General features: G+C 42.0%; 1 protein-coding gene across 1 annotated transcript; it reads left to right on the forward strand.

Annotated features, from left to right (window-relative positions):
- Positions 1–23,666, forward strand: LOC137800842 (pleckstrin homology domain-containing family G member 4B-like). Its single transcript, XM_068598197.1, has 26 exons — positions 1–74; positions 7,250–7,447; positions 7,572–8,568; positions 8,923–9,831; positions 9,973–10,176; positions 10,912–11,032; positions 11,167–11,260; positions 11,607–11,693; positions 12,283–12,399; positions 12,481–12,579; positions 12,828–12,979; positions 13,448–13,586; positions 13,961–14,083; positions 14,169–14,366; positions 14,846–15,561; positions 15,816–16,262; positions 17,071–17,320; positions 17,621–17,710; positions 17,951–18,277; positions 18,384–18,554; positions 18,778–18,955; positions 19,027–19,143; positions 20,427–20,711; positions 21,007–21,260; positions 21,481–21,538; positions 22,004–23,666. The coding sequence occupies exons 1-25, from the start codon at positions 72–74 to the stop codon at positions 21,517–21,519; spliced, it is 6,315 nt and encodes a 2,104-aa protein (XP_068454298.1). The 5' UTR covers positions 1–71; the 3' UTR covers positions 21,520–21,538; positions 22,004–23,666.
- The last annotated feature ends 150 nt before the right edge of the window (positions 23,667–23,816 follow it).

The following is a 23,816-nucleotide window of genomic DNA, read 5'->3' on the forward strand; positions in this document are numbered from 1 at the left end:
CACTCGCTTTGGATTATTTCAGACGCCGCCGCTGTTGTGATGAACGCGGATGACAGCATGCAGAACAGAAGATGGTAATATGACAATCTGCTCTGATTGCTCTGAGATGCTTTCACTGCCATCCTGTTATCTCTCTGTTCACGCAGGATTCTGGCGTTTTTGTTTGCAATAACTTTCACCTTCTAATCATAATTCAACTTTAAACTGACATCAAAATTTGACATTTACTCTGTGAAAATGTATGGCTGTTAATTAATCGTGCAAAATGTAATCTTTCCTCCACTTGTTCTACGGTAGACGTTACCAACAGCTTAGGAGCTGTTAGACACCTGATATTGTTTTATGTTGGGAATTAAAAAGTTGAGCGACTTCTGTCAGATCCCGAGTTGAAATTTATATGAAAACCAACGTGTCTAAAGGTGTTTGGTGTCCCGTGGAGTTTTAACTTCCCGCCTAATCCATATTTCTCCTGTTATACCTCTCACTCTGTGAGATGAGGAGGTGAGATGCTTTGAATTACTTCTTAAATATCATCTTTAGTGTTAAACAAACAACTAGACGGTCGGTCTAATAACAGAACACTAGTTGGAAAACGATTTGTCATTGTCGTTCATCGCGCAAACGTGATTCAAGAGTTGCTTCTTTTCTTTCATTATTTCATTACACATCTTTGGGGTTTGAACTGACCTTTTATTTGACCTTTTATTTGATCCATGTCTGTCCACTGACCTTTTATTTTTGATTTTTTTTAAATGATTATCTACACTTAACGAGTCCCTGCAACTACAAACTCTGGCACATTTAGATTAATTAATTCATGAAGAATGTCCTTGTAACATAAAAGACATGCCAGTTGCACATCTGCCTCCTTCTTAAATAGTACCACAGTCTTTTATTTATTAGGTTTAGACAAGTACTCTTTTATGTTGAAACATGCGTCGACGTACACTGAGTGCGTACAGGTCCAGCACAGCTCCCATAGCGCCCACTGCCCGCTGCTCTCTGCTGGAGTGTTTTGACTCGAGGTGAAGATCTCAGGTTACCGAGCATCAAGGCAGATTTCACAAACCAGCCACTGTACCTGCCTCTTCCTGGATGACTGTTTACTGGCAAGTGAGTCACGGAGGAGGAGAAACCGTCCCACAGGATCAGGGAGGTGATGTTAGAAACCAGTGCTGTCGAATGGATTTGAATTTGGAACACACACACACTTGGTTCAGCCTCTTGAAATCCTGACGAGGAAGCTTCTGAATGTGTGTGTTGTCACACCTCGGCTGCAGAGAGGGTGTGGCCGGTTGCACATAAAGTAGATTTTGTTTGGCGCTTACTCTCTGGGAGGATGTTATGTACAGTAGGGAGCTGACTTTTGAAATGCCCGCCCCCAGCTCTCCTGCAGGTTTGATTTGGCAGGTTGTTGTGTGTGTGCGTACCGCTCCTGCTCCCGCCCTGTTTCCTGCATATTTGCCATGACGTTGAAGCCAGAGTCCATTAACCTGACTATTCCTGCTTTGGGAGTGACCTCAATGTTTGGGTACTTGTTCCTGTGCTGACCCGGTTACACAGAGCATCCTTTTTCTCTCTGCAGAAAGACGTCTTGTCCAGTCCTGGTGATTCAATGGAAATACACAACAGTTGGCTCAACAGCTCTATTTGCAAAACTGCAAATCATCGCCTCATTTTTAGATGGAGCAGACTTATGTCACTTTGGCTCAGATCGAGTGCACATCTGTAATCAGAATATGCAGCGACATGGCCGATGATTTAAATAAAATTTCATTGAAAGTAACTTTGAGCTGACTGCTTGGCTGGTAGCTGTGAAGCAGCTGTGTTTAGTTCAATGTGTTTATCTCCGATGAGTGTGTTAATATTTACTCCCTGAGTGAAACACACTGATAATTCCTCAGCCTAGTTTTGAAATTTAGTGCAGTCTTTATAAGACAAGGTTTTTGCAGAGCTGCACACATGAATACACTCAAACAGATGAATGTTTTTTTATTTAAATATCCCAATTATTGAGTCTGCACATATTTAGGCTTACCCATGATACATTTAAAGATCTGATGCAATGTGTTGTGATGTTAGGTCTGATTAGCACTGAGTGTAGTAACCTGTGTTTTCACCTGTGTTTTTCCTGTATCTAAGTGATCGTTTCTGGTTGTTTGCTATGAAATCTGCCGGTGTGAGTTACATTAAGAACAGCTGCGAGTTAATTACAGATGAGATGAGTGTGTCAGTGAAAGCTGAGCCACACTTTGATATAATAATACGCCTCGCACACACACAGCGCAAACACGTCGACTCACTCACGATGAGTTTAAAGATGCGCTTAAAGTGTCGGCTCATTCATAATTCCCTGACGTGTTTTTAATGACTTAAACACAGGCCTCGCTGCCTCCTGACTGCTACTTTACAGCCACCTTCAAACCGTCCTACTGATCAAGGCCGTCATGATTAGTGTTTGCCTTCCGCAAGCTCCGATTTGCTGATCCCTGAGAAGCTGCTAAATATACCGTCTGGCTGTCTCGGTGCCTCAGTGGTCATGTACAGTAGCTCTACATAGCCTGTGTTTATGACCGACCTCAGTGTAATTTGTTTTTTTTCCTGTGCTGGGATGTCACCTGGTGCGTTGAAGTAGAAGACCACAAGATGTTGCAATCAGAAGAAAAAAACTTGCTTTGTACCTTTTAGTCTAAAGGTGCGGCTTTTAGACTAAAAGGTACATCGTTGCATCGGTTTGGTACATCCATTTACTCCAAAAAAGAAAAGCCTCCGTAAGAAAAAATAGAATTTGGTCCCTTTTTCTATTTTTTTGCTGCAGATTTCCAAGCTGTAAATAGCACAGGAATATTAAATTATTTACACAAGAAATGCTCAAAAAAGATGTTCCAGATTTTTTGGGCAGCTTAAAATAATTTGATATTGTGTGTATCTTAAATCTCCATTTGGGTTTTTGTATGACATTGTAATAATAGGGAGTATTATTTGCTCGAAAGCTGGTTCTTATGTTGATGGCCACATACTATAGGATGGAGTAATATGTGGCATTCAGTTGCTTTTTAAAGAGACCATCTTTAGTCTGATTAATAATCAAATTATATTGACAAAATGTCAATAAAGGAAATATTCTTACACTGTACACCTTAGGCTTCTTTGGAAAAAAAACATACACTTTTATTAATCCCCTTAGGGAAATTCTTCTCTGCATTTGACCCATCCTTGATTAAGGAGCAGTGGGCTGCCCTGTGAGGCGCCCGGGGTAACGAGGGGTTAAGTATTGTGCTCAGAGACACTTGACGTGTGAACTGTGGGGGGACTGGGAATCAAACCAGTTAACTTGTGGTAACAGGACGACCACTCATCCCGCTGAGCTACAGCCGCCCTTTGCCTTGTTAACTCATCGTAAAACACACTTCAAACTGAACAGAAACAAAACAAACCACCAAACAGGCGCGTCCAACTGATGGAAGACCCAGGACATGCTGGAGGGATTACATCTCCCAGCTGGCCGGGGAACGCCTCGGGTCCCCCAGAATGAGCTGGAAATTGTTGCGGGTGAGGGGGAGGCCTGGGTCAGCCTGCTGGGCCTGCTGCCACCGCGACCCGACCCCGGATAAGCAGATGGAAATGGATGGATGGATGGTTTGATCAAAATAAATCCTTAATTACCAGAGTTAGATGTGGACATATGTTAGCTCTAAACAGATACCAGAGGACATCGACGCACTAAATCTCAACTCAGATAGATAAGGTTGAAAATATTCCCTATAAGTATAAAGGATTACTCGATTGGGACTTGCAGACAGTGGCAAACACCTATGTGCAGTGTAGCAGATATTTCTTAGAATGAGATTGGTCGGGTGGAAAGGTTGCTGGCGTTGACAGGAATTAGGCTAATGCATTTCATTTGGCCAAAATCCAGCCTCCATCCCCCCCGACCTTGACTCCTCACTGACTCAGCATCTAAAAATGATCCACCAGTATTTAAGAATGTTGCAAGTGGTTAAAAGTCACATTAAGGACTTATACTTCCTCTGATTTGTGCTCTAATGCGGCACAGCAGGAGGACACAGGTCAAATGTGAAGGTAACAGACTTGAAAGTCTGATGTGGTAAGTAGCTCAAATGTCAAATGGATTACCATGTACCATGATGACTGGAGACAAAGGTCATATCTGCTGATTGACATTTTTTTAACCTGAGTAGCTTCATAATTTTTAAGAATCTAGCTCACATTTTTATTTCGGTGATTTTCATATCCGGTATGATGATCACATGCACACCGTCTGTCTGTCTAGCCTTTTTAACGTTCATTTTTAATAAAACATATTCTGTTCAAAGTTCCTGAAAAGTCCAGATTGTTAGGAATATATCATTCCAGAAGTTGTAATAATGAATTAGATGAATGAACTCCTTCCTCAACATACATCCATGTCTGTCCATCAGTTCCTCTTTGTGTAGTTTGTGTAATCCAGTGGGGAATCACTGAAAAGAGTGGGGGAGTTCCTCTAAAGGCAGGAAATGGGTTATTTTCATGCTTATTTAGAGGCAGTATCAGTGTCTGTAGAGGCTTCGAAGTTTGGCCAAGTCGCATCAGTTTTGCTTATTTTGCTTCACATATTTCTCAGGCAATTTGTATACAAAATGTTACACAGACTGTGGGGATACTTCATTGAACTGAGGGGGAGGTAGTTATACAAACAATGTAGTGTACTGCGGCAACTATGAAAACCATTATTGGTTGATTTGATTTTCCATTTCTAAACTCGTAAAAACACTGAATTTTAAATAAAATGATTAATATAATCATCATTTTATTTTTCAAAGTGTGGTTGTCATGTAATGGCACAGTTGGGGTCGTCTCGGTTCAACATCCTCGCTCAAATCAAAGCATTACTTCTCTCTCTCCACAGTTCCTATCATTCTCTGCCAGATAGTAGCAAATTTAAAAAAGGAAAAGGCCCCAAAACATTTAAAACAAATGAATATCACAGTTTATTACTTTATCAGGGGATGAATGTCGAACAGAAATGTAATATGTCACACACCATTTTCCCTTGAAAATATGTAGTTCTTGTCCAGGCAGGAACCTGCTTGACACCAGGAATGTGTGAAGACTATTTCTGTGTCATAATGATACCAGACAGAGACATTCAAACTGTTCTCAGCTCCCACACTGGGACATCTTATCCACAGTAATATGAGTCCTCATTTATTTCAGTGACTGGGTGAGAGAGAGCTGGGTGTTTATATAGAGCCGTATAGAGGCCAGGTCCATACAGTCCTGTCATACGCCACATACTTGAGACAGACGCATACATAAACACGTAAATAAAAAGCACACCCTCAACAAAGAAATTGACTGGAAACAGCTTTACAGTGTGTATTCCTGTCTGCAAATACAGTAAGTGGTGATGTGTGCTGCTCTCACAGCTGACTCATATTACCAGCAGTGTAAACACGCCCCAAGTAAAATTTCACTCTTATTTCATAAGCATCCAAAAGCTCAAAACCATTTACATGTCCTATTGCCAGGGGACCCAACTCAACATCGCTGTTTAGTTTTCTTCTTAAGATCACATTCATTTAAATTTCTGCAATTTCCAAGCTGCCCTTTGCCAAAAATCCCAGACCGCTGACACAACAGACAAAAACACTGACACTCACTGATATTATTCAGGAGATGAGGAAGCAGGTGCTCTTAAGGATGGGAAAGCTTTTGATACAACTTTCATGAGCTGTGAACTGTATTTGAATTTGTGCTTCTAAGCCCCGCACCATCCACAACCTCCGTTGCTTCCTCCTCCTCCTCCTCCTCCTCCTCCTCCTCCTCCTCTTCTTCCTCTTCCTCTTCCTCCTCCTCCTCTTCCTCTTCCTCCTCCCCCTCATCCTCCTCTTCCTTCATGTTATCATCATGATGACCATCACTGGGCTCTGTCCCAGCGGGGTGCAGCGGGGCTGACCAGAAATGCTCTGACTCACAATGTTGTTTCTGGAGCTGTGGGGGCTATGGACTGGCTGAGAGTTCTGCATTTTTAGATAATAATGTAAGGCGATAAGACAGGGAGGGTGGATGGCCCTTGTTGCCTGAGAGAGAAAATAAGACCACGCCGAAACAGATGTGTAAGATAAAAACAAACAGTAGGGACACAAAACATAGAATAATGAAGAGAATTCTGCATTATTTTTGTTCCCAAAGATGCAGTGAAGGAGACGCACAACAGACTCAACACTACTGTTGATCTGAGGATAACTCATCACACACTAACACACCATCCTCTGTTTCCAGCTCACTACATCCATGTGTGTCTCTCTTTATCACAACAGCTGGGAATCTGTGAGTTCAGTGAACTGGTTTTTGACAAACAGATTCAAGACCTTCTAATTTCACTCCACCAGAAAACATTAAATGTATGTATCAAAAGATTGTAAATGATTCCTTATACTTGAGGAAGATTACAGGATACAGAAATATTTTTAAACCGAGGTGCATTTCATTGCTCGTGCACCGGCGTTGATGCAATCTCCCACTGTAAATGACACTGAACACATGTCTCGCGGGGGGGAAAGGGCAGCAACATTCATGCAGTGCGTCGACATTCAAACACAACCCTTCCTCAAGCCATCTATCTCCCCACTGAGCCTCAGCCATGCATGTATATACATTAACCCCGAGGGCCACTGCTGTGGCCTTTGCGGCGTGCTAAATAAAGCAGCGCCTAAAAGTGGGGAGCGGGCCGTGGGTTCAGGTCAAAGGGAATGTGAAACTATAAACCAGGAGGCTGGCTAGCCTTGAGAGCAGCCATCACACATTGTGTTAACTTGTATGTTTGCCGTCCGGCTTGCTGACATGTTTAATGATAAGCACACAGAGTTTGTGTTTGTGTAGTGACGCCAGTGAGGTGATTGTGAATGACTGCTTGTTTCCTCTTGTGTTGCACTATTAAGCATTACAGGGGATTTAAATGTTGTTGTTAATTTATATAGATCACATACATGATAGTCACAATTAATATTGATAATTCAGTTGAAGGAATATTAATACATAATTCATTATTATGGTAAAATTATTATTTTAAAAAATCACAAATATCTGTACACGACAGGTATTCCTGGAATCACTGGTGTGATGTTTAGATTTAAGTAGTGCAGGTCTATATACAGTAACCATTGCTCATGGATCAATAATCAACCAGAAGGATATCGAGCAAAGCTTTTCTTAAGCCTCTGTTTTATCTTTCTTGTCTTTTCAGAACTTTGATTCCCTGGAAAGCTCGATCCAGAACCTGTTGTCGGTGCTGTATCCTCCCTTCGAGGCCACCGCCCCCACTCTTCTCAGCCAGCTCTTCCAAATCATCGATAGTCGTTATCGGGGAGATGCTCTGCGCTGCCTGCTGGACTTTCTGGTTCCAGCCAAGCACATCTTAGACACCGTGCAGCAGGCTGCATGTGTAAGTCACTGTCTTGTTGACTATAGAGTCTAAAGAGACATGCATTCATACATACAAGATCTTCTTACTGGACTTAATTTAACCTCTAAAACTGAAACCCTATATTGTCCTTCTCTCCGTATAGGCTCAGTACTCTGATGTACTTTTCCTGTGTGAGGGCTGGCCTCTGTGTTTGCGTGATCAAGTTGTCGTCCACCTCGCACCTATCGACCCCTCGCTACTTCAGCCTGGTGACTTTTACCTCCAGGTGGCGCCCTTCTGCAACCAGTCAGCTCGCATCTTGGTCTGCAGCCTTCTGGAAGAGGAGGGGCTTCTAGTGGAAGTTGTCGAGGAGACTCCGATTGCTGAAACATCCTATCCTTGTTTATTCAGCCGGGGCTGGTTGGAGGAGATCAACCAGGGCCGCCATGGAACGCCTCTCAGCCAATGCCTGCTGGCCGCTGAGCTCGGCGTGCTGAGGTTGCCATGGGAACGGGTGGCCGTGCCTGATTTTGTGGTCGTGCCACTGTGTGCTGGGAGTAGCATGGCCTCTGCGCCTCCTTCATATCCTCCATTACCACCTCCGCTTCCTCATCCTCCACCTCTTCCTCATTTTCCTGAGCATTCTTCATCAAATCGTTCACTTCCTCTTTCTCTTTCGAAGACATCGTCACCGAAACAGTATCCTGTCACTAATAAAAATTCTATTTTAGCATCCTCCTCACATCCCTCCGCCTTCTCTGTGGAGACCCGTATATGTCCAGCGAGGCATGGCATTGCTGTGTCACTCTGCCTGGTGGATACTCGCGCTGCTTCTTCACCGAGACTAGTCCAAGTGAAAGAGACTGAAAGTGAGCCCAAACCTGTCGGCTGGGTGTCTCCTAATATGTGGGACAGGTGCTTTACTGGAACAGGCCCAAATACAACCACAAAAACCAGCACTGTTTCAGGTGCTCACACCCCTGCCAGTGGAGATAGAACTTGCTGCAAACGTGAAGATACGGGTGTAATTGTTTCTGAAGATATAAGGCCAGATAAACATATAAATACAAACATTAAAGATATAAGCAGGAGAGAGCCAGCAGGCCACACCGTTGCCGAAGGAGAATATATTGATATTCTTCAGGCAACTATGCTTTTCAGTCAAGCTCAGTCAGCAACTGAAGAACAACAGAAATTAGAAATGCAAATGCCATCTCATGCACAAATCGAACCACAAATGCCAAGACAGCCACGCGGGCGAGCACAAATGCAACCATGTGCACAAATGGAGTCATACAGGCAAACTCAGAACACACAGACACCTCAAGCACCGTCACAAGCACATGGGCAGTTACCAACAAAACCACAAACACACGGTCATTCTAGATCGGAGGCTGCTGTAGCATTAAAGCCCAACATGTCTGTCGAAACCGCTCTCCACCATTCCCAATCCCATCACCCTCACCCTGACTCCCTTGAACCTTTTGATTGTGTCCGCACTGTCCGGTTCTCAGAGAAACCGTGTACCCCGTGCATGAGGAGAAGACAGGGCGGAAATGTGTCCAAAGCTCAGGAGCTGAGGTGTCGATACAGGGACTCCTACCAGGCTGCTATACAAAACCCAGTCCCTTTTGGACAGGAGAAGGAGAAGGGGGATATGTTACCTGTGGTGAAGGAGGATGGTGATTTCTCACAATGTGATGAAAGAGTACCAGAAACGGAAACAAGGGATCCATGGTGCAATGTTCAAGGAATGTGGTTTAATCCTGTGATGCAACAGCAGTCTCCGTCCTCTGTCAGTGGAGCCATCTGTAAGGAGTCAGGGGAGAAGAACCAAGTTCCATATTGGAAAACAGGAGATACAAACACTGCCCCTTTTATAGATTACAGGGGAACAAATGAGTTAAACATTGGTGGGCCACCAGAACAAACGACTGAAAGGACCACCATGCGATTCAAGGACCCAAGGGATGCACACTGTCTCAAAACCTATGGCAATTTACACAACGTGAACGGGACAAGCTTGAAGGATCCAAACCATTCAGATGTGATCTCTGCCAAACACCACAGATTACCTTTTACTTCATCTGAAGTTTCAGCAATGAACATGGCCCTCAAGCCTCGTGAAAGACAAAGCAGAACCAATGCCACGGGAGGGAGTTCACACTTTACTAAGCCTCTTCCAGCACCACAGAACATACCTGAGTACATCTCAGATGGAAGAGGTTCGTCCCTCTCCACAGCTGTGGTGAACACCTCGGAGAAGTGTGCGCTGGTCATTGTCGAAGGTCAAAACGTTAGAAGAAGAGAAAATACTGGCTCCTGTGCAGAGATTCCCCAGCTGCATGTGGTCAAATGTAAAAACAGCACAGCCTTTGGACTAGTCTCACCCAAGATCAACAGGAGGAAGATGGTCATTCCAGGTAGAACGTTCTGTTGTTCTTGCATCATGTTCTGATCTTTAGTATGTCGGGTTTAATAGATTAATGTCATTATTGTTTACCAGCCAATGAAAATTAGTCTTCATCAGCCTCCTTACAGCGAAATGTGTCTACTTTCTACAGATGCTCCTCAGCCTGACAGCAAGTTCATAACCAGTAGAAGTGGCCATCAGACAGAGAACCCGTCACAGACGGCGCCACCTCCAGCAACAGAGACACAGAAGATCTCCCAACCTGCCTCTACTCGTCCCAGACCTGACCACCTTCCCCTGGGATCCCCAGACCCCAGAGCCCACCCCCTCTACTTAGGAGTGGCCTCTATCACAGGTAATTAGTTTGGGAAACTGCCAATAACATCTAACAACCAGGATGATCTTAATAACCATTAAATTGACAAAGCTCTTCACAGTGCAAAGAGTACAGTACTGTACAGTACAAAGAAAACACATGCATTATATCTGTATTAAATAAGTAAATAATTAACCGCATACCTCAAACCAAAAAGTATTTCAGTCTGTGTTACCTTTACTATTTATTTTTTTTGGCTGTAAAACTCACCCGGTACCTACAGAAGCTCTCACCCTCTCTATGAGCAATTTGCTCTTTTCAGAAAAATATAAAATCTATCCAGGTCCGAGCATACAGAACCTTATTGTTAAGTTAAATTCATATATTATGACCAAGTTCTCTCTGTACTTCCATTGGGGACAAGAAGGTGCTGCAGTAACCTTTGCATACGATACGTTACCTCTCCTATTTCAATATATATATATATATATATATATATATATATATATATATATATATATATATATATATATATATATATATATATATATATATATATATATAAAGTATTTATCTCTTGTACTCCTCAAGGATCAATATGAGTAATGGTGGCAGTGGTCTTTTGAGATTGAAGATTAATAATTGTATTGAACTATGAAATAAATCGGCTTGAACAGAAATGTATTCATCTCGCTCCTCTTTTAGAGGTCATTAGGTCACCGGAAATGCTCACAGAGAACAACATGACCGCTGATCTCTCTCTTTCCCCTTCAGGTGGCAGAGACAGGACAGGTAGAGCAATAGTTGAGCTCTATGGACACCACCAGGGATGGACATCAGCTGTAACCAGCCAGGAGCTCTTACAGATGCTGCTCTACTTCCGCACTATCACCAGGTAATATCCATATGCCAGTAAATCATGAATGAATCAACCAATTAACCAAATTCATTCTCGAAGAAATGTTTAGCATCTTTGTGGTGGTGTCTGTTTTACAGTCACTGATGTGTACTTTCTGCCTCTGTTTCCAGGAGGGAAATCAGAGAAGCTGGGATGACGCTCATTTTTGATTCAAGAAGGACAAATCCTCAGCCGCAGCTCTATAAGGCATTGATGTCGCTTCAGGTAAGAAGCTCAGGTAGTTGTTTTTTTTACAGATGACTACAGCAGCTCAGTATTGACTGTTGTTTGCATGTTTATTCTAGGCTTTGGATAATTTCTGAGTGAAATGTCAATGCTGAATAATGTATCATTTCTGAAGCATAAACAGAATATCCAGACGTCCTCTGGTTTATTTAAACGTTTGTGTAATATATTGTTCATCCTCATTTGTGATCAATATACTGTATTGTGTAATATAGATGTTTGTTTTTATTTATGTATTACTCAGTTTACACAATTTACTTTTGATTTTAAAAAAAAGCATTTTTTAAGAAATTGAATGTGGGGCAATGCTGTTAAACTGTTGCAGGAGCAGAATCCCCATGCAGTAAATAGTTTCGTACTGCTGGTGAATAAGGAGAACAGCCTCCGACCAGAGAGATGTCCCGGCATCCAGGTCAGCTTTTTCAATCGCAATTAATATCAAGACCACTGTGTGGTTTTCTATAAACAAGAATTAATCTGAGTAGGCTTTACGCTTCATTGATCTGTTTGATCAAGGTGTGTTTTTTGTCATGCTAGCAGGTCTTCAGTTTAATTAACAGTCAGACATTGTTGTGTCTAGGATTACAAATTGACCAACTGTTAATTCAAATCATGGTCTAAAAAACATTTAAAATAAGGTGCAAACTGAGTGTGAGTGTACTGTATAAACAATCCTGTACGTTGAGGATATACTATAACTGATGAGTTGCTTTGGTAAGACAAAAGAAAGAAGTCAAAATATTGATATATAACTTTATGAGCCCAACAAAACTTGTTGGGCTCATAAAGTTGATTTCAGGATTTACAACGCACTGGCTAAATTACATGAAAAGGAAATAATACATTTTACAGAAGTAATAAATAACATTGCAGAAAATATGTGTAGTATGTTTAGTAAAAGACACAAAGGGGGCTATGAAGTGAATGATGATGTAAGAATCTCCCTGTTGTCCATTCTGTAGCTGTGAAAACGTGTTGATGTTACTTTGACACGTTGACAGACTGAAGTGGTGACGTCCATGAAGGCCTTGTTCAAGCTGGTGGAGGTGAGTCAGCTCAGCTCCTGCCTGGATGGAGGCCTGTCTCACAGCCACTGTGACTGGATGGAGCTGCACCAGGTGAGACTGTCACGCCGATACATTAGCTCCCTCTCTGAACTGACTCACGACTTACTCACGTCCACATCTTTTATTCTCTAGAAACTTTTCCCATTTGTGTCCAACCTTCACGAGGCGGCCAGCCTTCTCTTGAGAGCCATCAGTAAGTTAGAGGAGCCCCAGAGGACAGACACTGTACAGGTACCTTAAAACTGACCCATTACTCATATTGTTGTTTTGGCCTATAAAGCTCGGTGTATCCTTACTTATGTATTTCTGTCCTAACTGGTAATACAGTACATACAGTATGTGTTTTATTGGGATAATATGCATAGCTCATCTCTTCGTATAAAATTGTAACTTTTGTGGAAAATGGCCAAGATTAATATTGTTGATTTAACGATTTATTGTAAAATTTGCTGATCTCAAAACGTCTTTTTGCTATACAGATTGTGCAACAGTGCATGATGGACCAGAGGACTCTGATGAGGAATGTCCTGGAGGACAGTCGATTGGTCGGCCTGCAGAGGGAGGGCGGGGCCATCCTAGCGAGGCTGAGGAAGGAGAGTGACCTCAAATACCCACACTGCGAGGACCTCAGGTGAACTTCTGCTCTCACCTGCTATATTTACATGTGCACCCAGCTATTGGCTCGACAGTCATTTTTGGTTAACACCTTTGATACCCTGGGATTGAATGTATATACTTAAATTATTAACTTCTGCAGTTGCGGCTCACTTCCAGGCTTATTATTGTACAGCAAGTGATTTCAGATACAAAGGACAGAAACAAAAATAGCCTTGTGTCCTTTGAAGAGGAAACACCATCATATCTTGAGATCACAATGTAGCCATAACACTCAGCATCTGACTTTCTACATCTGAAAAGCAAAAGTGAGCAGAGCTTTTAAAATGTTTAATTTTTTTAATGTTTTCTTTGACAAAGGTGGTTGTCCTCAGTCAAGTTATGCCTAAATTTGCTGCCTAATCCCTCTCTTCCAAAACACCAGTTCACTTGATCTATTATTTCTATTTCTTAATCCTATGATCTGTATCTTTCCCACCTGCAGTGACGCAGTGGACTCAGTGACCAGCCTGTACAACCATGTGGAGGAGCAGGCTCATGTCCTCGTGCAGAGGTCCAACATGTCACTGGAACACTTGGAGTATCTGCTGCGACTCAGAGAGATGGAGGGACACTTCATGCAGGTGCGTTTTTATATCAAGTCTGCCTTTAAGATGTTCAGATGAATGCAACCTGCGTTTAAAACATATTAGGTTTGGTCACAACATACTGTATTGCGTTTTCTTCTGTGACCGATGGTTAAGTGACTCAGCTCTGGGCCTGCTTGTTCTTTTACAAAAGACATTCATCAATTGATTTACATTTTGCTCTTATATTCGACACTCACTCTTTTAAAACATATACATAACATAAGTGAGAGAAAAAAATAAGTATACACTCCTCTATTGATTGATTATTTGCAGCAGTATGATTAATTAAGTAATTGCAAGGGAAATATACATTGAATTCAGCTCATGTTAATAAACAATATATATTTTTCCATCTTCCGTGACTGCAGATGCAGGAGTGGTTTCATGCAGAGGGAGCGCGCCACATGCTGGAGGCCGAATCAGTCAACGACTCTGGAGAACGAATGGAGCAGATCCTCAACAGCTTCACTAGTTTCCTGATTGAAGCAAATGTGAGTATGTTTTCTTGCGACTGTCATGTATGTATATCTCTCTGTCTGTCCACCTGTCTGAATCTCTCTCTCCCTCCTGCTCCAGGACCGAAGGCACCACACTATGACGTTGGTGTCAGAGGCCGAGCGACTCCAGCAGAGCGGGTTCGCCTACCCCGAGACGGAGGCGTTCGGGACTCTAGTCGGCACCTTCAAGTCAGACCTGGAGGATTTTTTGTGCAGGGCGGAGGCATGTGGCCGGGAGCTGCAGACCATGGTCAACGTGTGTGATTTTTGTGAGCAGGTTGGTTTAAGATATATCATTATCAGTATTCAAAGTTTAAGTGTTCAAGATCAGAATGAAGCTTGTGGTCTTAGAAACATTGATGCTGTCCTGCTCTGACATGCATCCAGATTTATTAATGTACAATGTCGTATTACTCTGCAAGTTTATTGCTACAGTATATAGGTATGTAACCACTAGAATGACTATACATCCTAAATGTTGAGAACTTTCCAAAAATGGTAATTATTGGTTTATTAAACTATTGAACTATTAAAATAAGTTTGCACAGACTATAATTACAGAGTAGATGTTGTTATGTTGCTTTGACGCTCCTTTCTCTTGTTAGGTAAGCTCAAAATGATTAAGTCATTACTTTGGACAGAGATTCATTGATATATCCATATACACTTGTGCTGGTTTTCTCTTTCACAGAGACTAAATGTATGAGGCATATATATGTAAATGTATAAAAGAAAACCTCTGTAATCTCCAAACAGGCTACAGCTCTTGCCAGCGAATGCATTGAGTACTTGGATCAGAGTCAATCCAGGATCCACACAATGCACAACCAGACTACAACACCTGTCAATCAAACAAACACTCAGCCAACACAACACCAAAGCCAAGACCCCCGACTGAGCACTGCATCCCTTTGCCCATCTGATATCCACGCAGACCACGCCTCAGGCCCAACCAACACCAGTATTTTACTGTCAAGCAATGACACCTCCATCCTCCAGACTTTCCAAGACAGGTTCCTCCAGTTCAACCCAGACAGGTTTCAAGAGGTGAAGGCCCAGGCCAGCACCCTGCAGGGCTCCAGGGGGATGCAGGTCTGGAACGCAGCCTGGCTAAGATGCCAGGAGGCTAGGCAACAGCTTCAGGAGAGGATGCAGGATGTGGAGAAGGTTTTCCAACATCAACCAGATTCTAGCAGCTGGAGTGACCTTCACTATGTTGATGTGGTGAGCACCAACATTCAGACGCCGTCTTCCGGTGGCCAGAACCTGGTGGTACAATCAACGCCTGGGCCTCGGCACCCTCAGTGGGAGGGCATCGTGTCGGGAGCAGTGGATTTAGGGAAGAGAAGGCCGATCCTGGGCAGCAACAACACTAACTCAACATCTGAAGCCTGCTTTAACATCACAACTGAGGATCCCAGTGATGCTGGAAACAGCCACGGGTCAAAGGTCACTCCACAGTCACCTTCTAGGTAATGTGTTTGTCCATTTATGTCCCTCAACAAGAATTTAGTAGGTAGCTTTATTGATTCACTGCGTTAAAAAAATAGCACTTGTTCAAATGCGTGAAACATTTGAGACGCTGCTGATATTTGTTTCTTTTCTGCAAATGTTTATTTAAAATTGCTTGGAAACCTCTTTGTCTTTCGCGCTTATTTTTTTAGATGATAGCCAGGCCCAATGTAACTCCAGGTTGTTCACAAACGTTTGTGTCATCTAATAGCAGGTCAGCAAGAAGAACAGAAAGAGAGACGAGGAGGAGACAGACGAGCAGAGCGAGGAGCGAGAGAGACGCAGCCGCGTTGTCTCAGTCCCACACTGTCGGCTGCCAGTGGTTTCCATGGGGACGAGGTCTCGGAGCGAGGTCGGTGAGCCAGGACTCTTGCACCACAGGAGGAGCAGCAGCGGGGTCCTCCACTCCTCCGGAGCAGCAGCTTCGACCCCCATCGTCCTGCTCCCACCACGGCCAACCGTCCTGCCGGATCCTCCAGGAGGCTCAGAAGTTCCAGCTCTCTCGCCACGGGAGCTTCTGCTCAGAAGAGTCCTGTACGAGCGACCGGGCGGCTGCAGGGGGCAGCAGGGCTTTATGCTGCAAACACTCCAGCCTGCCCATCGGGAGGCATGAGGGGACGTTTGGTTTGGCAAGTCCGCAGGAGAATGCCAGCAATGCCCTGTAAGTTTATTACATGTCGGTAAAATATGCTTGCAAGATTATATTTTGTGAGTTAAATGCCTTTAATCCTACTAATCTTGTCAGTCTTAATGAGACTTTATTTGCTTTTTCTGTCTGTAAGCTTCCAGTGAAGTACTACAGGTACTGTTCTTCTGAGTCTCTTCGCATCTCCTTTTATATTTGTCAACATGATGGATAATTGAACCCAGCAGACACAGACTTTCTGTTTACAGCGAAGGCCATCAATGAGATCTATCAGCCGCAGAGGAGCTGATGTGCAGGATCATAACCATTCTCATAATCCATTCATACTTTGCATGTTTCTTTTCTATCACATTGCATGTGGAGAAAGTAAAATTACAGCATGCCACTGTCATGTGCTGAAATGTAAAAGTGGTTTATCTTCTCACCTTTTTTAATATGATTTGGTTAGTGTAGATGCAAAAATATTTTTAAAAAAGTAGGTGAGAAGATACAATTTGTTATTTGCAAATACTTCAATGTATTATTGAAGAGCACTTATCAAATTCACATTACAATGTGCACAACAACAAACCAGACAATGATAAAATACAAAACATGTTTGAATATCCAGCCCAATGTAAGGAAAAAAAGAGTATTAAACTTAAAATAATGAATGATTACACTGCACTATTCCCAAAACAAAGCACAGTGCAAATTATTAGTTCAAAATTAAAGGAGTAATTATAAGAAAGCCTTGATATAGATAACATAGAATATGTACTGTAGTGTACTAAGTACCAGTCTGTTGGACGTTAGTGGAGATTCGTTCTGTTTGTGTCTCCAGGAGGCTGCAGCGAGTCCTGGAGGAGCTGGTGTTCACAGAGAGGGAGTATGTGCGCTCACTCGGCTACATCTTGACCCACTACCTCCCCCTGCTGGACAGACCAGCCATCCCCCAGGACCTCAGGGGCAAGCGAGGCGTCATCTTCGGTAACCTGGAGAAGCTCTACGACTTCCACAATCACTACTTTCTACCAGAGCTGGAGGCCTGCCAGAGGGAGCCCGGCATGGTGGCCCGCTGCTTTCTCAGACATGTGAGTTGTAACGGTGCAACTGCAATGAACATATTGGATATTATTTCTGTATATCATTTTGTATGATAGTTTTAGCCTATTTTATATTTGATTGTGTTTATCGATATTTTGTATAATTGTCATTTTTGCAATGATTGTAAAATTCTACTTTTCAAGATGTGTTAAGACTGACGTCGACATATACAGGAGCAGAATTTTAGTCAATTCATCATGATAAATGATTAATATTATTTCAGATATATGTGGCAACTAAGAGTAACTGTTTGCTTGTTGATCATTGTTCCAATACTCTTTCCACAGAGTGAGAGCTTCGGCCTCTACGCTCTTTACAGCAAGAACAAGCCTCTCTCAGACGCCCTAATCCTGCACCGCCGCCATGACATCTTCAAAGTCAGTTTGCGTGTCTATTTAAAATCTTCTTAAGCAGATGTTCTACATCTCTTTCCTTTTGGTGGATACACTATGGAAGCTCCATGTTCCTCAGAAATGTCATTCTCATTTTAGTACATTGTATCTATTTGTACACCTGCACTTGAACCCAACGTTTTTTGCATGTTTAACGCCGCTTCCTACCTTGGGAGTACAAGTGTCTCGCTTTCCCTTTTCAACTTTGCACTCCCTGTCTCACAGAAAAAGCAGCAGGAGTTGGGCGACATGATGGACCTGTCATCCTACCTGCTGAGGCCCATCCAGAGGATCAGCAAGTACAGCCTCTTGCTACAGGACATGCTGGCTCTGGCTGGCTCATACAGGCCAAAAGACATGATCCAGGATGCGCTGCTCGCATCAAGTGTGTGCGCACAAAGTGTGTGTGGCCCGGGTTCGTATGTGCCTGATCTGACTAGCAGCGAGAGGGAGCGCGAGAGGGCTGAGATACAAGCTGCTGCAGACCTGGTTCGGTTTCAGATGCGTCATGGCAACGATTTGCTCACCATGGACGCCATCCTGGATTGTGATGTGAGATATTAAAATGACAGAAAAGATACAACTGATACGCAGCAGATAAATAAGTTAACAAACTTCTTTCCTTTCTGCTCTACTGTACATATTTCTGCTCTCTCAGGTGAATTTAAAAGAGCAGGGCCAGCTGATTCGCCAAGATGAGTTCACCGTTTTCTTCCGGAAGAAGAAATGTGTCCGCCGCGTCTTTCTCTTTGAAGATCTCATCCTCTTCAGCAAGACCAAGAGGACAGATATTGGCAACGATGTTTATGTGTACAAGCAGTCATTTAAGGTTTATACACATCCTTCTATTTAACAAAAGGCTGTTCGAGCCAAACTACTCCTTTTTTGCTGTGTAGATTTCCAGTATATTCTACGCCACAAGCGTTTTCCATTAACCAGTTTTGGTGCAAAGCTCCATCATGTAAAGTGTCCTAGAGGAACCAAAACATCTAACCACACGTGTTTTTTTTCATCAGGGTCATTTCTGTGTCTGTTTGTGTTTTATTTCCCAGACGAGTGACGTTGGAATGACCCACAACTCAAGTGTGAGCAGCTTGTGTTTTGAAATCTGGTTCCGCAGAAGAAAAAGTGGAGACACCTACACCCTGAAGGCCTCCAGCATGGAGGTGAAGCAAGTGTGGACCACTGACGTGGAGAGGATCCTGTGGGACCAGGCCACTCACAGTAGAGGTAGTAACAACATGTCTTATTGTGGTCCAGGATTTTTTTGAAACTTATTTTGAATAAACTGTATGTTCCAGATCTGCGCATGCAGGAGAGGGTGTTCATGGGAATGGGCCGTAAACCCTTCATGGACATTCAGCCCAGTGACGCTGCCATCTGCAACCGAGCGGTCAGCTGCGCCCTGCCTGGGAGATGTAAGAGCATAACAACACACAAAACCTTTCTTTACGACAGACTTTCAGAATATATTCTTTAGACTGGCAGCAACTTGAGTAAAAACATTTTACAATCCTAACTGAGTTTAGTAGCACTTTACATCGTTACACAACATCTGTGAATAAATGGGTGGTTTTGGCTCAGTGGATAGATCAATCTTTTATCCACAAGGTTGGCGTTTTACATCCCCGGCTCCTACTGTCTGCATGTCGAAGTGTCCTTGAGCGAGACTCTGAAACCAAAGTCACCCTCAGGAGCTTTTGCAGCAGCCAGTGCTCCTAAAATGTTGAGCATTGTTTAAAGCAGAGGTCAAATGTCATGTATACACCTGCATGTATGTGTATATGATGATTGTCATAATGTTTCATGTTAATTGTTAGGATTCAAAAAAGACCACGCAGTGCACCTTGATCATTTCACAGCACGCAGTTGGCTCCTAGTTTCTCAGGAGCAGAGTTTTCCTCTTCTCAGGCCACAAAAAACAAGGTCCGGTTATTAAAACAGTCCATACACCAGTAGCTTCTCTCCTTCCGGTGTTTAAAAGTTCATACCCCGCCCTGATCAACTTAAAAAAGTAGTCCCTCCTTAAAGGAACAGCTACACAGTCTTAACACATGCAGTATCCATCTTGTCTATTGCCCTCCATTTTAAATCCATTCACCCATGAACTATTTCACAGTAATAAAAACAAACAGTGACCCTCTTATGTTTACCAATACATGCTTCATAATATGCTTCATATGCCTTATTAATTATCATATTCCTCTTATGCATTGTATTGTACACAAAGATATTCTTTGTATTCATGTGCAAGTCCAAAATAAACTATTATAATTCTACAGTATGTGTCACGATGTGCACAGTACACATGACCATGTTTTTGCCATCAGTCCTACTCGTTGATTACATTGTATTTTCAAAATTGCTGATATATGGGCTTGCAATATTAGCATGATAACATGCTAAACTAAAAAGGACGAACACTGTAAACATTATATTTTCTTAGCAATAGCATGTTAATATTGTAAGCATGTCGATATTTGACTCAAAGCACTCACAGAGCAGTAAGCTTGGCTGTAGACTAGTCTTGTCTCCATTTTTCTATGTTTATTTTATTTTATTTCCATCTTTTCCATTTTGTTATGTTTAACAAAACGAAACCTAATAGTAAAAAACTGAATATAGCTGCTTGTGTCCTCATTGCTCACTGACCCAGCCCATTAATCTATCATTGATGACATCTATCTATGTGTGTGGTCAGTCCCTGAGGCCTGTTGTTCACACAGGAGCTTAGACTATCCACGACCAAACTCCATTGGCTCCGGCAGCACCGCCTCCACCACCATCAGCCAATCATCGTCCTCCTCTGGGCGGGGCTCGCTGCCCCCTGCTGGATACCCCGGGAACCAGTCACAGGGGCTGGATACCAGTCCTGCTGTCTGCTCCTCCCCTGAGGGTGGGACTGAAAATGAAGTCAACGATCATCATCTTCGTCAGTATCATCTTCATCGTAACTGTGAGCAATGGAAGAGTCATCATCCACTGCGTGAGTTAAAACAATACGTATGTACTGCAGATAAGGTCCAGTGAACATTTTGATATTATTATCTAAAGTAGTACGACAATTGAATACGAGGAAGTATTTGTAAAGCCACCGCTTATTTGAAACTCCTTTCGTCTGGCGCTCTGGTAGTGGTATCAAGAATGATACTGAGGCAGATGTTCCCACTGACACATGCTATATCTGAATATATTCAGATTTGGATGCCATTTTGAAATTTGAACATTTCAAAGTAAAGCACAACTCTCTGCGCAACTCTCTTGTGTATTGTTTCTCAAAGGATCTGTCTCTGCCTTAGTGGACAGCACTGAATCCTGTGGCGAAAGCATCAACCTCTTCAGCAGCTCAGAGCGCAGCAGCCTGTCTGCCATTGGTGGAGAGGTAGTGGACGACAGCTCCTCCATCACATCCCAGAGGTCAAAGTCCCTCGCTCCACTTTGTCGGACCCCCAGCCTTAAAAGAGACAGCTCACCAGTAGTGACCAGAAAGAAACCAGGTGTAGCCCCCAAACCTCCACATTTGGCCAATGTTCAGGTACAGGTGAAGGTGTAACAATATGACTTCATTGTCTGTTTGTATCAACAATCAACAATACAATGTGTCAAAACTGTAAATGGTCTAAGTACAACACTCAATGAACTATTAGATCTATTACAACAACAAATCAATGCTATTAACCAATAACTCATGTTGTGTATTTTTTTTTAAACATTTTATTGAGTTACGCATTAATATATGATATCTTGCATTTCAGGGGGATGACTTCATAATCGGAAAATCAACAGAAGTTTAACTCTGGATAATTGCAGGAGGTAAAAAAAAAGTAAAAAGTAAAAAAGTGTTTTATTTCAAAAGTTAAACAAAATCATCAACTTATAATACTAGTTATGTATTTTTTGTAGTAATGTTTTATAATTAAACTGTACACAAATTAAGACTTAATGACAACTTCGGGAATATTTCAACTGGAGACAAGTTTGCAGCCATGTTAGTGGGACTTTTATTATTGCTGCTAAAACCAAACCTGCATTTAACTGTATTTTTTTTTAGTTTGTATTTGCTATTGTAATCACTACGTCCGAGGTAGTGCACATCCATACACACTTAACAGACATGACAGCTTTTATTTATTTATTTATAAATTAAGCCTTTCTATTTGTTTAGTAGGAGCCATCTCAGATACCCTGGCTTTGCTTGAAAGGTGTTGTATTAATCAAATTATTTGTATTATTATCTTATTCTTTTAAGAACAACGTGTTCCTTTAATATTGTTACAGATCATCGCTCGACTGAAGCTGTTCAGACCTGTGGGATCCTACGGCCAGCAGACGGACAAAGTGAACAAAGACAATATTTGATGTGGCTTCACAGTCACAAGGAAGTCAGCTTTGTCTGGTCACAAGTTTTTGTTTTTAAAGATTTACTGAAGCAATTGAGGTTTTATGCGTTGATATCATGTGTCAGTCACTTAAATGTGGCTGTCTTATATCACATATACACTAACAACACTCGGCAAGAAAGAAGAAGAGGCGACGGATGATGTGGCTGACGGTTTCGTCATGAGACACATAATGTTTAGTGGGATATTCTTCCTCGTGAAGCTCGTACAATTATTAATATGCAGGGATCAATGAGTTATTATCTTCATGGAAATCCTCCGCTTGTGTGAAATAAACACACAGGACCAGCATCACCACATATTCAGGTGCATCACTGATTCATGCTCCTTTATATTGGTTAGCAGGCAGAGCACAGCATCATTATTCTCTTGACTGACACATTGTTTTGGTTACAGGATCACAAGAGAAACTATTGTTCAAGTCTAAGTTACAGTTTGAGTCCAGAGCTATTCACTGGCCCTCAGCCCAGAACCAGCTCGAGGTCCACTCTTAAAGTCGATGACCATAAATAGAGAAGCGTGTTACTTGTGCAGATACAGAGAAGTAAAATGATTTGCTGGTGTATTTATTATTTTAAATTTAATTCATATATAAAGATATGTCTTTTTCCCCACACTTTAAGGGTTTCTTATTTATTTCTTTGAGGACATTTTTATATTGCTGCTGTCGGTCTCAACATGTGTTTGCATCTGTCTGGCTTTGAGATTCCTACAGTAGTCCTGTATTTAATAATGTATCAGATGGGACTGACCACTTGCATGTGTGTTGTCACATCTGGATTTGAACTGCTAAAACATTTACTACAGAGAGAAAATATCTTGAAAGACCAGGTTGTCTACACAGGTGTAGTCACTGCACAGTAAGAGACACAGCAGATGTTGAGAAGTTTACAGGTAAAAAACACTTACAGTTTTTTAGGAACCACTAATCGTTCCATACTGATCAATGCTCCAGCTACATCCGCGTAAGAAATGACTATTGATTATTTGGTTAACCTGACAAATTATTGATGAAACAGGTCATATGGTCATGCTCTTTTTATTCTATTTTAAAGCCACTAACTTTTTATGACATGGCCGATATGTGTTTCATTGGTTACTTGCTTTCTTTCAAGCTTTTTCTTTTTTGCTAATGTGTTAATACCTTATTATTTGCTCATTCAAATGAAGTCAATCGTTGTTTTCTTTCTTTCTTCTGTTTTTTTAAGATGAATTCTAAGTTTCGTATTGTGTTTCTTCCCTCTTTAATGACAAAAAAGAACCTGAAGATAGTCTCCAGACTGTGTTGCTGCTTCACTTCCTTTTTTTACAGACACATGACAGCTGTTACAGACACTCATTGCAAGGTTCAATTTCCCTTTTTGCTGTTTTAAGTTTGGTGCTAAACGGCACTAAAGTTGAAATATTTTTTTCAGTTCTTTATTTTATGTTTTATGGATATTCCTTCACACAAAGATGCAGTTTCATGACCTTTTAACAAGTTCCACCCCAGTAGCTCAAAAATGTAAATGCAGAAGAATATGTGACACATTTTACTGCCTCCCAACAGAAAAAGCTGCTAAGTTGCAGAAACGTTTTTACTGTATGTGTAATTTCCTGTTTTACAGTATACAATTGACAGTTTCTGATTAATCTTGAATTATAATATTTTGTTTATATTGAATCATGAATTAATTAGCAACATGTTGCAG

This window comes from Clinocottus analis, unplaced genomic scaffold (assembly GCF_023055335.1).
Source record: "Clinocottus analis isolate CAN_PGR_092001 unplaced genomic scaffold, fCliAna1.0.p SCAF_4, whole genome shotgun sequence".
NCBI lineage: Eukaryota > Metazoa > Chordata > Actinopteri > Perciformes > Cottidae > Clinocottus > Clinocottus analis.

Excerpts from the sequence above, each read along its gene's own strand:
- LOC137800842 (XM_068598197.1), top strand. Across the intron at positions 11,694-12,282 it reads AGAGATGTCCCGGCATCCAG|ACTGAAGTGGTGACGTCCAT; the intron begins GTCAGCTTTTTC and ends ACACGTTGACAG. Across the intron at positions 20,712-21,006 it reads GAAGAGTCATCATCCACTGC|GATCTGTCTCTGCCTTAGTG; the intron begins GTGAGTTAAAAC and ends TGTTTCTCAAAG.